Source organism: Panthera onca, chromosome B1 (assembly GCF_046562875.1).
Source record: "Panthera onca isolate mPanOnc1 chromosome B1, mPanOnc1 haplotype 2, whole genome shotgun sequence".
NCBI classification, from domain to species: domain Eukaryota; kingdom Metazoa; phylum Chordata; class Mammalia; order Carnivora; family Felidae; genus Panthera; species Panthera onca.
Window position 1 is genome coordinate 131740790 of NC_138342.1, and position 12418 is coordinate 131753207.

Genomic DNA, 12418 nt, shown 5'->3' on the forward strand with positions numbered 1-12418 from the left:
GGCGGGCTACACATGCAGCTCCTTCCTTAGGGAGACCCATATGATGGATAAGAAGGAGAAAAGGCCACTAAGATGGAGAAGAAAATGTCCAAGAGCTGGGGAAAGAGGAGACCTTGAAGCTTTGATAGCCCACTTTCAGACACGAGATGCTACAAAGACTCAGACTGTAGAAACACATGTTCCCCACCTTCACCAGCATTGAATGTGTTGTTCTCTGATCATCCGGAGAAAGAGGAATTGACTCTATCCACTACACAGATCGTTGGGTCCTTCATTTGGTAACCAAGGCCTGAGAGCAAGTCAAACCAATAAGAGGTTCCTTAAGTCAAAGTGGGTATCAGATAGTAGCCTGGAAGACACAGTTAATTCTTTTTGGTGTTTTCCATGAGGGTACAAGGGATCGCATCTATCACTATGATATGCATACCTTTAGCCCGGACACATTCATGTGGAGCAAGCTGTCCCATGAGGTACAGGGCCCACACCCAAATTGGGCTGCCAAACGTCTGTGACTCCACTCCACAGGGGAGGACAATCATCTGTGGAGGCTATTGGAAATAGTCAATAAAGGTGGCCAAACACACCCTGCATTCAAATATGTTCCACTAAATTCTCAGGAAGAAAAAAAAAAGGCAAATAGGTGTGGACTCAGATTATCCCTTGGGGAATATAGCTCACTGCTAGATTTAGCATTTTGGTGGCTGTGAATCATCAGACACTCCTTTTTGGGGGGTGTCTGTAGTCAGGAAGAGGGAGAAACCCTGGAGGGTGGCTTATTTGATGGCCTGTACTTCCGTGACACCACAAAGAGCCTCCGGTTTGCAAGACAGCTGAAGGGACTTAGGTCAGAGAAGAAAAACATAGGCAAGTCAAAAAAAAAAAAAAAAAAGCAGAGCCTGAAAGTGATAACAAGCAGGAATGTGGGGAAGCCAGCACCCAGGAATCCCCGGATGTGGTCAAAAAGGTGGTCACAGAGGATGGGGTGATGCTTAGCACTGAACAAATGATCTGCCCCAGGCACCAGGACAGAGGAAGACGGTTCTGATGAAGCCAGCAGCCCTCTGACAGAGCCACGTCCTTACACCACTGCCATGCTGGCCAAGAAGCATGAGTTGCTCTATTGTTGTGGGGGCACATTTGAAACAAGCAAACTGCCAGTTCCTCCTGAATGATCTGTATTACTCTGATGCCCACAGGATGGAGAAGTGGAGGACTTTAGTACACGTGGAGTCACACACTCGGGAGCATGTAAAGGACATAAACTTGGAAGAGGACAGAGATAAGGTAGAAGATACAGAAGGAAGAGAGGACGATGGGGAGGAGGATGCCACCAGAGAGAAAAGCGGGGAGGAAGGTGAAGAGGAAGAGCAGTCACCAACGGCATCGGATGAAAAGTACGTGGACTATCTGCCCAGGACCTGGAAGTATTGAGTGAAGCTTGCGTGGGAGCACATGGGGTCTGGCACAAAAGACAACAAAGGGCTGAAAGCAGCCCAGGCCATGGCAAAAGCACTGCCTTTGATGATTTAAGAGCCTATGCTGGGCCGAAAGTGAAATCGAATAGTGAATTTTCTCATTATCACGTGGGTGCTACTGCCAATAAACTAGAGTGAAATGAAGTAGCTGCAAAGATTTTCTTTTCCATGGCCTTAAGTATACTGAGTTCTGGTGAGCCCTTTGCCTTCCTCTGAGAGGGAACTCTGCACCAGGGCAGTGTATTAGCCATGTCTTCTATTTTCTGTGTCTGATGCTTTGACATTGGGCCTTGCCGATCCTGGAGGACTGTCGAGGACCAGGTGAGCATGCTTTTCAAATGCAAACCAACCAATTCGAAGCCCAAACCCCCACCACATCCTTTACTGGGCTATCATACACCAAACCACTATTCATTTATCCTAATCACTCCACGGTCAAGTGACAGATAGCTAGAGACAGACTCCATGCACAAGAGCTTGTTGAAAGTACTCAAACTAACCAAGCCTAAGCCTGCTCATTTTGCCTTTCCCATTCCTTCCCATGGAAACCACAAGAAAGGCACTTGACCACAGTTTTCTCTCTCTCCCTCAGCCTCCTCACCCACCCCAGGGCTTCCCATTGGGCATATACCACACCCCCATCCCATCATGGGGCGTGCCCCCCTCCTTCTTGGAATGTGTGAGTATAACAAATTGTTTTTTTTCCCAATGGCAGCCATTCTCTTGCTCCTACCTAAATAATAATGAAACCGATATTAAACTACTCAGAGTGCAGGGCAGCTCGAGTCTGTGTCAAGGCCTGGTTTAGGAGGAAATCAACCAAATAGCAGGGCGAAATCTTGAATATGGAGTACCCTGACAGGAAGGTTGTTTCTGCTCTAACAAAACTGAAGTATGTTGTGCTTTGTCAGAGAGTTTTCCTTCTATAAAATAAGGGGTTTTTAAACAGAAGGATGTTATGACTCACATACATCATTGTCTTAGTCCATTCCAGCTGCTATAACAAAGTACCATAGACTGCGTGGCTTACAAACAACAGACGTCTGTTTCTCACAGTTCTGGAGGCTACACGTCCAAGATCAGGTGGCAGCACAGCCAACTCCTGGTGAAGGCAGGGAGCCTGCCAACTTCTCCTGGTGTCCTTAGAAGGTAGAAGGTAGAAGGTAGAAGGTAGAAGGTAGAAGGTAGAAGGTAGAAGGTAGAAGGTAGAAAGTAGAAGGTAGAAGGTAGAAGAGGCCAAGGGGCTCTCTGGGGCCTCTTTTACATGAATGCTAATGCCATTCATGAGGGCTCTACCCTCTTGACCTAACCACCTTCCAAAGGCCCCACCTAATAATATCATCACCTTGGGTATTAGGTTTTCAACATATGAATTGGGGAGGAGAGGCACAAACATTCAGACCATAGCAATCATCAACGTAGAGATCATCTCTTCTTTGATTTCTAAAATTTAGCAAAAAGCTGCTCACAGTCCGTTGGTAAACACTTTCTCAGTTATCTTTAAAATAAAATGCCTTTTTGGGGCACCTGGGTGGCTTAGTCGGTTAAGCATCTGACTTGATTTCAACTCAGGTCATGATCTCACGGTCCGTGAGTTCAAGCCTGGGCCTGCTTGAGATTCTCTCTCTTTCCCCGCCCCCAACCCTGCCCCTCCCCTGCTCATGCTCTTTCTCTCTCTCTCCAAATAAATAAATAAAACTTAAAAAAATTAAAATAAAATAAAATACCTTTTGGCTGGGAAATAAAACATCCCTTTTGTTCAGTCTGGCAATGCTTTATAGAGAGACGGTTAAAGATGCATGTGAACATTGCAATAGAGTCTGGTAAGCTGAGAGGAAAAGGAAGCATTCTTCATAACTCGTGTAGAACAGGTTCAATATGGAAACAAACAAAAGCAAGGAGGTTTAAATTAAATATCTGGGTTGATTTTTTTTTTTTATTCCACTGCCAATAATCCTAATTAACTGCACTGCTTTTGGGAGACAAAAAATTTCCGGCATTAAACGATCTTACTTCTATTAAGATAATTTCTTTATACACTTTTACAAGATCATCTGAAATCAACTAATTAGAAGCAGATGTTTAACTACTGCAGAATTGGATTTAAACTGGTTTTTCACTTCTAGGATGGCCTTTTACAATTGTCTCAAAATCTATTAAGAATATATTTTTGAAGTCTTGTGTTAATATTTTTGTGTGCATACATTGAGCTTCGAATAATCACGTAGATTTGAATTAATCTAAATTCCTCTGTTTACTCCTACTTTTGTTTCCTACATCTTTTCTTACAAAGAAGCAAGAATTCCTGAAACCACACAGTCAGGGCTGAAAAATCTAATCAAATCATGCTAGTTTCACCAAATATAAATGACTGCATTTTCATGGTAGTTTCTACATGTTTACTTATAGCAAATTTATTTAGACTCATTTTTCCCAACAACTCATGTCTTAAGTAGGTAGATCTGCCTACCACATTCAAAACAGAACGATTACACCAGAGAGGTGTTAGCCCAACAAAGGAGTAGTAAGCAGATAAAAAAGAAACAAGAAAAGCCTCCAAAATAGACTACGTGCAAAAAATCAAATACAGAACGGTGTGTATACAGGTTATCTTTGCTGTAATGTAATCAAAATTGAACAAACTGTTTCTAAAATGTACTTGAAAGTGTAAATGGAAGAGCCAGGAATAGTCAAGGCAATCTTGAAAAAGAAGGACAAAGCTAAAAGAATACACAATATCATGACCTATTATAGAGCTTAAATAATTAAGTTTAATTAAGCACAGTATAGACAAATAGACATACACATACATAACCATGTGCTTTGCAACAAAAGTGACGTTCTAATGATGGAAGAATGATCATCTCAGTATCCATGCTGGAAAAAAATAAATAACAAGACTTCCTCTCACTAGACTGAAAAAAATGACTGTGAAAGGTTACACAAAAATGTTTTTGAAAAAACCTAAGATAATACCTTCATGTCTCTAAGGTAAAAAATACTCCTAAAAGGACAGAGAAAGCACCAGCTATAAAGGTAAGCAAATTGATAAACGGAGCTTTATTAGAGTTAACAACTTCTGTTCCTCAGAAGTCACTATTAAGGGAATGAAAAGACAAGCCACAGAATGCAAGAAGATATACACAATAAATACATCCAACAGAGGACTTGAATACCAAACATATAAAGAATTCATACAAATCAACAAGGAAAAAACCCAACAATACAATAGAAAACAGGTAAAGAACTGAATAGACACTTCACAAAACAAGTTATACAAAGAGTCAATAAACATATGTATTTTGCTCATCAACCGCTCATCAATTCGTTTGGTCATCAAGGAAATGCAAAGTAAAACCCCAAAGTGATTCACCACTACATAGGTACCAGAATTGGTATAATTGAAAAGACATTAAATACCAAATGTTGGGAGGATGTGGAGAAAATAAAATTCTCCTACTCTATTGGTGGGCATATAAAGTGGTACAACCATTTGAAAATTTGTTTGGCTTTCCTAAGATCTCGCAATCCCACTCCTAAATATATACCCAATAGAATGCTTACATTTGTTCATCAAGGTACATGTGTAAGAATATTAATAGAAGCACTATTTGTAGTAGCCTAAAACGGATGCCATCAATTATTGAATAAATAAAAAATTATCACAAATTCCCATAAAAGAACACTGTAAGCCAATAAGAACAAATGAACTATTGCTACACACAACAGCCTGTATGATTCTCAGAAATAATGTTTGGCAAAAGAAACAATAAAAACACATAGTGTATAAATCTATTAGCTGAAAGCTTAAAGTTTAAAGTCAACAGTGATTGTTAGAATCAACAGTGATTAACCTTAAAGGCAGGGGTGAGGGATAAGGAAGAGGCCAAGAGAGGGGCCCTTTCTTTGTCTGCTTCCATGGATGTGTTTATTTTGCAAAAATCTACTAAACTGTACTACAATTTGTGCACCTTTATGCATGCATTTTATATGTCAATTTAAAAGTTTACCATAAGGAAAAAAAGACCTAAGAGTCAAATTGAAGGTGCTTCTACTGAACTAAGATGAGTCAATATGAACATCAGAAAGACTAATGTCAGCAATGCATGAAACGCATCAAACATAAAAATCCAGGAATTTCATAATTTTATAATTTTATAATTTCAGAGTAGGAAAAAAAATCATCTGTACCCTTTGGGGATAGTAAATGCACCAACTCATTATTCTAAAACTGATAAAGAGAAATAATCAAGCCTTATCTTACCTCTCCTCTACGAATTGTATTTCAGGATAATCAAATAGTTGATGAGAGAACATTCTTAGTAGAGGAATTCCAAATAATAAATGCAAAAGTAATAATAGAATTCAAAAATCACCACATTGTACACCCTAATGGAGTAATGGCATGTGACTGCTGATATAGAATAAGAAGCACACAGTGCCACCTAAATGAACCCAAAGTTAATCAGGGTTCTGGCTTAAAATGTCACTTCATAGAAAATATGATAAAAGAGCACATTAAATAAATCCCAAGGATGTAATCAGTCACATTCAGAATGTGGAGAATTTACGGGAAAATTTTGATTTCTTCCAAAAACAAATACCATCAGAGAAAAGGTAAGCTGCGCGGGGGCCGGGGGTGGGGTGGGGGTGGGGGGAGAGTGGACTGCTACAGATTGAAACTCAAGGGATATTGCAATCAAATCAATTTCTGAACTCATTTGGATCTTAATTCAAATAAGCCACCTTTTAAAAGATGTTTTTAGATAATCCAGAAAATTTTAAATGGACTGGGTATTAGATATTATTTTTTAAGTGTACTTATTTATTTTGAGAGATACAGAGAGAGCATGAGCAGGGGAGGGGCAGAGAGAGAGGGAGAGCGAGAACTCCAAGCAGGTTCTGCACTCTCAGTGCAGGGCCTGATGGGGGGCTCGAACTACGAAACTCTGAGACCATGACCTGAGCCTAAATCAAGAGTCGGCTGCTTAACCAACTGAGCCATCCAGATGCCCCAGGATATTAGATATTATAAAGAATTATTGTTAATTTATTGTAGTCATGTTTTTAAAAAGTAATTATCTGTTTCAGATATTATTGAACTACTTATGGATGAAATGATATATAATAATGTCTGGTATTTGCAAAGGAGAGAGGTAGTGATTTATGAAATAAGATTGGCTAATTGATAATCATTGGTACTCTCTGATGTGTACAAAGTGGTTTGCTTTTGAGTATGTTTAAAATTTCATACGTGAACACTTACCCCATCCTTAGCTTTCACCAAGAGGTCATAGGTGGCTGGATCCCTCTCCCTGTCAATGTCTTGAGAAACACAGATTCTCCCATCATGTGGGTCGATCTGGAATGCCTGAGATGTGTCATAGCTTTGGAATCCATCATAAAGAGAATATTCAACAAAGCCATAGAGTCCTGCATCTGCATCAGAAGCTTTAACCTACAAAACAAGGGGGTGATCAGTAAGGAAATGGAAAAGTTAACATTACTTTTCAGTTGGTCATAAATTACTATCATCATTTGCACAACCAAGTAACCCCTACAGCCATTAACAAAGTATAGGCTTCAGTTTTAACTCTCTCTTTTTACCTTCTGTGTGACAGCTCACTTCACCTTCCTCCTCCTTGTCTGAGTTCTCCTTCTCACTTTCCTTTGCCCATTCCTATACTTTCATGTGATCTCTGAAAGTTTGAGATTCTTAAGGTTCAGCCCTTGGTCCTTTGTCTTCTTATTCCTCTCACTGTGCCTCCGTGATCCCATCCAACTTCAAGGGTTTAAAAACATCCATACGCTAACAGTTTGACAATGTATCTGTGGAGTCCCTTTCATATCCAAGCTCTTCAAGCTCTTCAAGCGCCCACCCTTCAGAGCAGCAAGGGAGGGCAGAGAAATTAAGACAGTAAATGGCATGATTACTAGTAACCTTATCCAGTTGACAGAATTCACCCTGGGGTAGGAGATTTGAGTTTCCAAGCCAGGTTTCCTTCCAGGAACAATGCCCCCATCAGGACCGGTACAGTCATGCACACTGACTACTACACAGAGGCACTACGTCCAGTGGGTGCATGGAAATGAAATCCAGCCCATGTTCGGTTTGCCAAACACTGACGTGGAGCTGCAAATGCCCAGAGGTAAGGATCCCTTTCTCTTTGACCATAAATACCATTTCTGTTGGCAGTAGTCTTGTGCCCAGTAGAAAAGATGAAGTGACTGAAATTATGAAAGCACGTAATTTATTTATACTAACTGTGGGGATATACAGTGAGAAACACAGCAGACTATATTTAACCCAAAACACTTTGAGCTCATAGGCTTGGTATAGTTCTTTTCATTTGCTAACCCTACTAACAGTAACAGCAAACATCTACATAACACTTAAATGAAGCACTTTAAGGGAAGATTAATCAAAAAAAAAAAAAGGAAGAAAGAAAGAAAGAAAGAAAAAAAGAAAGAAAGAAAGAGAACTATAGTGCTATAGAACAGGTATTATTCTAACTGCTTAACATAGATTTACACTTATAACCTAAAACAAACTCCATTTTACAGACCAGCAAAGTCAGGCTCAGAGAGCTTAAGTAACTTGTCAAAGATCACATAGCTAAAAACTGTCAAAACTGGGACTCAAATCCAGGCAGTTGGACAGCACTTAACTCTAGGTTGAAAAATAAAGTGATATACTTTTTATTAGTACAATATGCATGCAGGAGTTCTACCTTAATTATTATGCTTCCCAAACGAAACCTCATATTAATAACATGTTCAACAATCAATGTTCTCAGTAAGGCTTCCCTTCATTCCCCTCTATCTTGAGCATACAACTGGGATGTGACTTTGGGCGTTCTTTGAGTAGTCTAACACAGTGGTTCTCAATCAGGGTCAAGTCTACCCCCACGAGGACATTTGGCAATGCCATAACTAGGGAGAGGGTTCTATGGCATCTAGTGGGTTGAAGCTAGAGTTGCTACTAATCATCCTATAACCCACAACAAATAATGATCTGGCCCAAAATATCAACAGTGCCTAGGCTGAGAACCACTGCATCTGATGAAACTCAACAATGGGCAATATTAATCCCCTCTTTAATTGCCTTTGTTTTCAACTGATGACACAGTCTTGTAAATTTCTTTTCACTCTTGTCTATTGCATATTCTCTGGCAATATTATTTATTCTGTGCAACCAGCTAACATGTTTGTGAGTTATTCTTCTCATCAGATGGGCTGAACCAGGAAATCCACAAACTTCCCAACTACAAAGAACTAAATTCCAAGTACATTTGGTCTATTCCATTCTGGCAGCTGTTAGTGATTTAGTAGCCTCAAGTTCCCAAAGACACCAAATATATCTTCTAAAAACATATGGTATTCTCAATAATTTTGGCTTGATTAGAAGATAAATACAATGAACCTTAAATTCTAAAACTCATTCTCAGCCTTTAGTAGCACATATTAACAAGTAATTTGGCTTATATAAAGCAAGTTTCCTTATTTCCACTTTGAGACCTTTCTCTCATCTGGACTTTTGGCAAGGCAAAATAGAAAAGTGAAAAGTGGGATAAGAGTACTGATCTCAATTTATGTCAGCAGCTCAGATTCTGATTCTCAGATTCTAAAATAAGAATATATTCCTCCCTAGTTTTACTCAACTTCCTAGAAATACTGATCTAGTATTCTAGAACAACATACTCTACCTACTAGGATTAGGTCTTGAATACCTATAATTAATTTAGCATCTGTATGAGGTCTATATTTTTCAATATCCACTGTCTTACACATAAATGTAGGCAATTTAAATAACAGATAATGGAAAAAGCTTTGCCAAATCTTCAAGAGGAAATCTGATTGGTAAATAAGCTCATTGGGCCTTTTCTTCAGAGACAGATGCTTAAATCAAAGAGAGAAATGTCTTGTCAGTCTATTATCACCACCTTATCGTGCTAATTTTGGGATCAAGGGTAGATCTCAGGGGGATTTTTTTTTTCCTGAATCTACTCAAAGAGCCACATTTCAGCACTTTCAGTGCTCTCCCTGTGTTCTTCATCTTACCCTCAATTTACCTGTTTTAGATTGAGATCAGTCTGGTGAATTTTACTCTAAACTTACTTACAAGAGTTGTTCTCCCTCAGTCTGATTGCTCACAAATTTAATGCAGATATTATAAAAATGCAAAATATTAATATGATATTAAGATTTCATTGATTCCCTTATTACCTTTCTGAAATTAATTTTTTCCACTTCCCTTATATTAATATCTGTAGAGACAAATTGAGAACACTGGCTCTTGGATACATGTTTTTGATGTTCTATAAATGGAATGGATCTATTTGCACTTGACTCACCAGCACAGGCCTCTCGATCTGGGAGGGTCCCTTTTCCAACAACTCGGAAGTTTTCTTGGAGGTTACCTGCCCAGCCATTCACAGTGCTATCCAAAAACCCAAAAGACAACCTAAAGTTATACGGCAACACATTGTCAGCAACATTGTTCTTTACCTACTCCTGGGAAATCATATCACTGAATTCAGTGACATTGATAGAAAAGCCTGAACGCCCAATTAAAAACATGAGCGATCCAAACAAAAAATCCTAGAAAAAAAATGGTTGCAAAAAAATGGCTTGTTTAGATAAAATTTCAAATGAAATATCCCATTTTAATTTTCTTATTGTAATTTCCAAAAATTTCTACCATGAGCATATAACAGTTTGCTTGAAGAAACCAAGTTATTGACACAATACGCTCACAAACATAACTTCAAATAGAAAGAAGAAAAAGAAATTACAAAATGACTTTTTAGATTCTAAGTGCTTGGCCAACCACTGATCCCACAGCGAAAACAGGATTATAATATTCCAGTGGAAGTTGGATTCAGCACTGGGGACCACAACAGATGCAATCATGCCACTCTCTGAACACAATTTTGGGAAGTTCACCAATGACTGTGTCTTACCAAGTCTAATAATCAAGGCTCGATCCTTATTTTCTACACAATTCAGCAGCTTTCCATACAGCGCATCATCTCTTCATTGAAACACTTCCTCACCAGACGCCTCACTTGACCTCCTTTCAATTTCCTTCACTGACTCTGAATTCTCTTCCTGGCCTCTGAACACTCTAGTGTCCCACAGCTTAGTCCTGAGTCAGCTTCTCTTTTCGATCCACACCCATTGCCTGTGGTGAGTGAATGGTGGCCCCCAAAAGACATGTCCACGTCCTAATCCCTGGAACCTGTGGATATTGCCTTATATGATAGAAGAGTGAATATTACCTTATATTGCAAAACATGGTTAGGTTAAGGATTTTGAGAGCAGCATGTTGTAGATTATCCAGATGAGTCCTTAATCCAAAGACAAGTGCCCTTAGAAGAGAGAGGCAGAGATTGGAGTGATGGGCCACAAATCAGGGAACACCAACAAGCATTAGCAGCTAGAAGAGACATAGAAAGGAGGGGGAGAGGTCCTGAAGGACTTTGGACTTCTAGCCTCCACATCTATGAGTAATAACAATTTCTGTTGTTTTAAGCTAGCAAATTGATGGTTATTTGCTATAGAAGTCCTAGGAAATGAATACACTCCTGAGTGATCTGACCCAGGCCCAATATACTAAACCAACATATGTTTTCCCAATATCGGTATCTTTGTCTTGTGCTCCAGACCCATGCATCATCCTACTACCAATTAGATATCACCTTTCATGTGACTAACAGGCACTTCGAATGTGGTATGTCCAAACAGAACTCCTGATACCTACCACCCGAATCCGCTCTTCTCCCAGTGTTCTGAGTGATGGTATCATCATCCACTTTTTGTAAAGGCAGCCAGAGAGGTACAACTCAAGTGGCATCAAATCATGTCACTCTCCTGCTCAGAACCTTCCAACAGCTTCTCATCGTCACCTCAGTAAAATCACACCCTTTAACTTGACCCTAGCTACTTCTCTGTCCTTATTTCCCACTACTCTCCAACTCACTCACTCCCTTCTGGATATGCTGGGCTCCTTGATGGTCCCAGAGCCCACTAGCTTGTATAACTTGCCTCCCCATTTCTTTCAAGTTTCTGCAAAGACCACCTAATCACAGAGGCCTTTCCTGATCACGTTATCCAAGAGTGTCACACTCATTTCTGCCATACTCTTTCCTTTTACCCTGTCTTGCTTATCTTCAGAGTCCTTATTTCTATTTTGCACTGCATTATATATTTTTACTTATTTGTTTATTAATTTTCTCTCCTACTGGAATTTACTCTCCAGAGCAAGTATTACACTTATCTTGCCCCCTGTTATCTCTCCAGCATCCATAATGCTAGTGCCTGGCTCATAGTGAGGATGTGTAAGTATTTGTTGCATGAATGAATGAATCTAATATTGCCCATAAAATGCAAGCATGTTTTAGAAATAGCTTTCATGGTCATCCTCCCTATTTTGGCCTTGGGAAAAAAACTCATGAGAACAACAACAAGAATGAAAAGATGCTCAACATCACTCATCATCAGAGAAATACAAATCAAAACCACAGTGAGATATCACCTCACCCCTGTCAGAATGGCTCAAATCAAAAACACAAGAAACAAGTGTTGGTGAGGATGTGGAGAAAAGGAACCCTTGTGCCCTACCGGTGGGAATGCAAACTGGCGCAGCCACTGTGGAAAACAGTATGGAGGTTTCTCAAAAAATTAAAAATAGAATTACTGTATGATCTAGTAATTCCACTGCTGGATATTTACCCATAGAATACAAAAATACTAATTCAAAAAGATATATGCACCTCTATGTTTATTGCAGCATTATTTACAATAGCCAAATTATGGAAGCAGCCCAAGTATCCATCAATGGATAAATGGATAAAGAAGATGATATATATTACATATGTATGTATATGTTTACAATGGGATATTACTCAGATATAAAAAAGAATGAAATCTTGCCATTTGCA

General features: G+C 39.4%; 1 protein-coding gene across 1 annotated transcript in view; it reads right to left on the reverse strand.

The window, feature by feature from the left end:
- DCHS2 (dachsous cadherin-related 2) overlaps positions 1-12418 on the reverse strand; it is a 252231-nt gene that overhangs the window by 123699 nt on the left and 116114 nt on the right. Inside the window, exon 2 of the mRNA XM_078445674.2 lies at positions 6742-6933. Within this exon, the coding sequence (XP_078301800.2) occupies positions 6742-6933 (192 nt within the window). The remainder of the gene's footprint in view (positions 1-6741; positions 6934-12418) is intronic.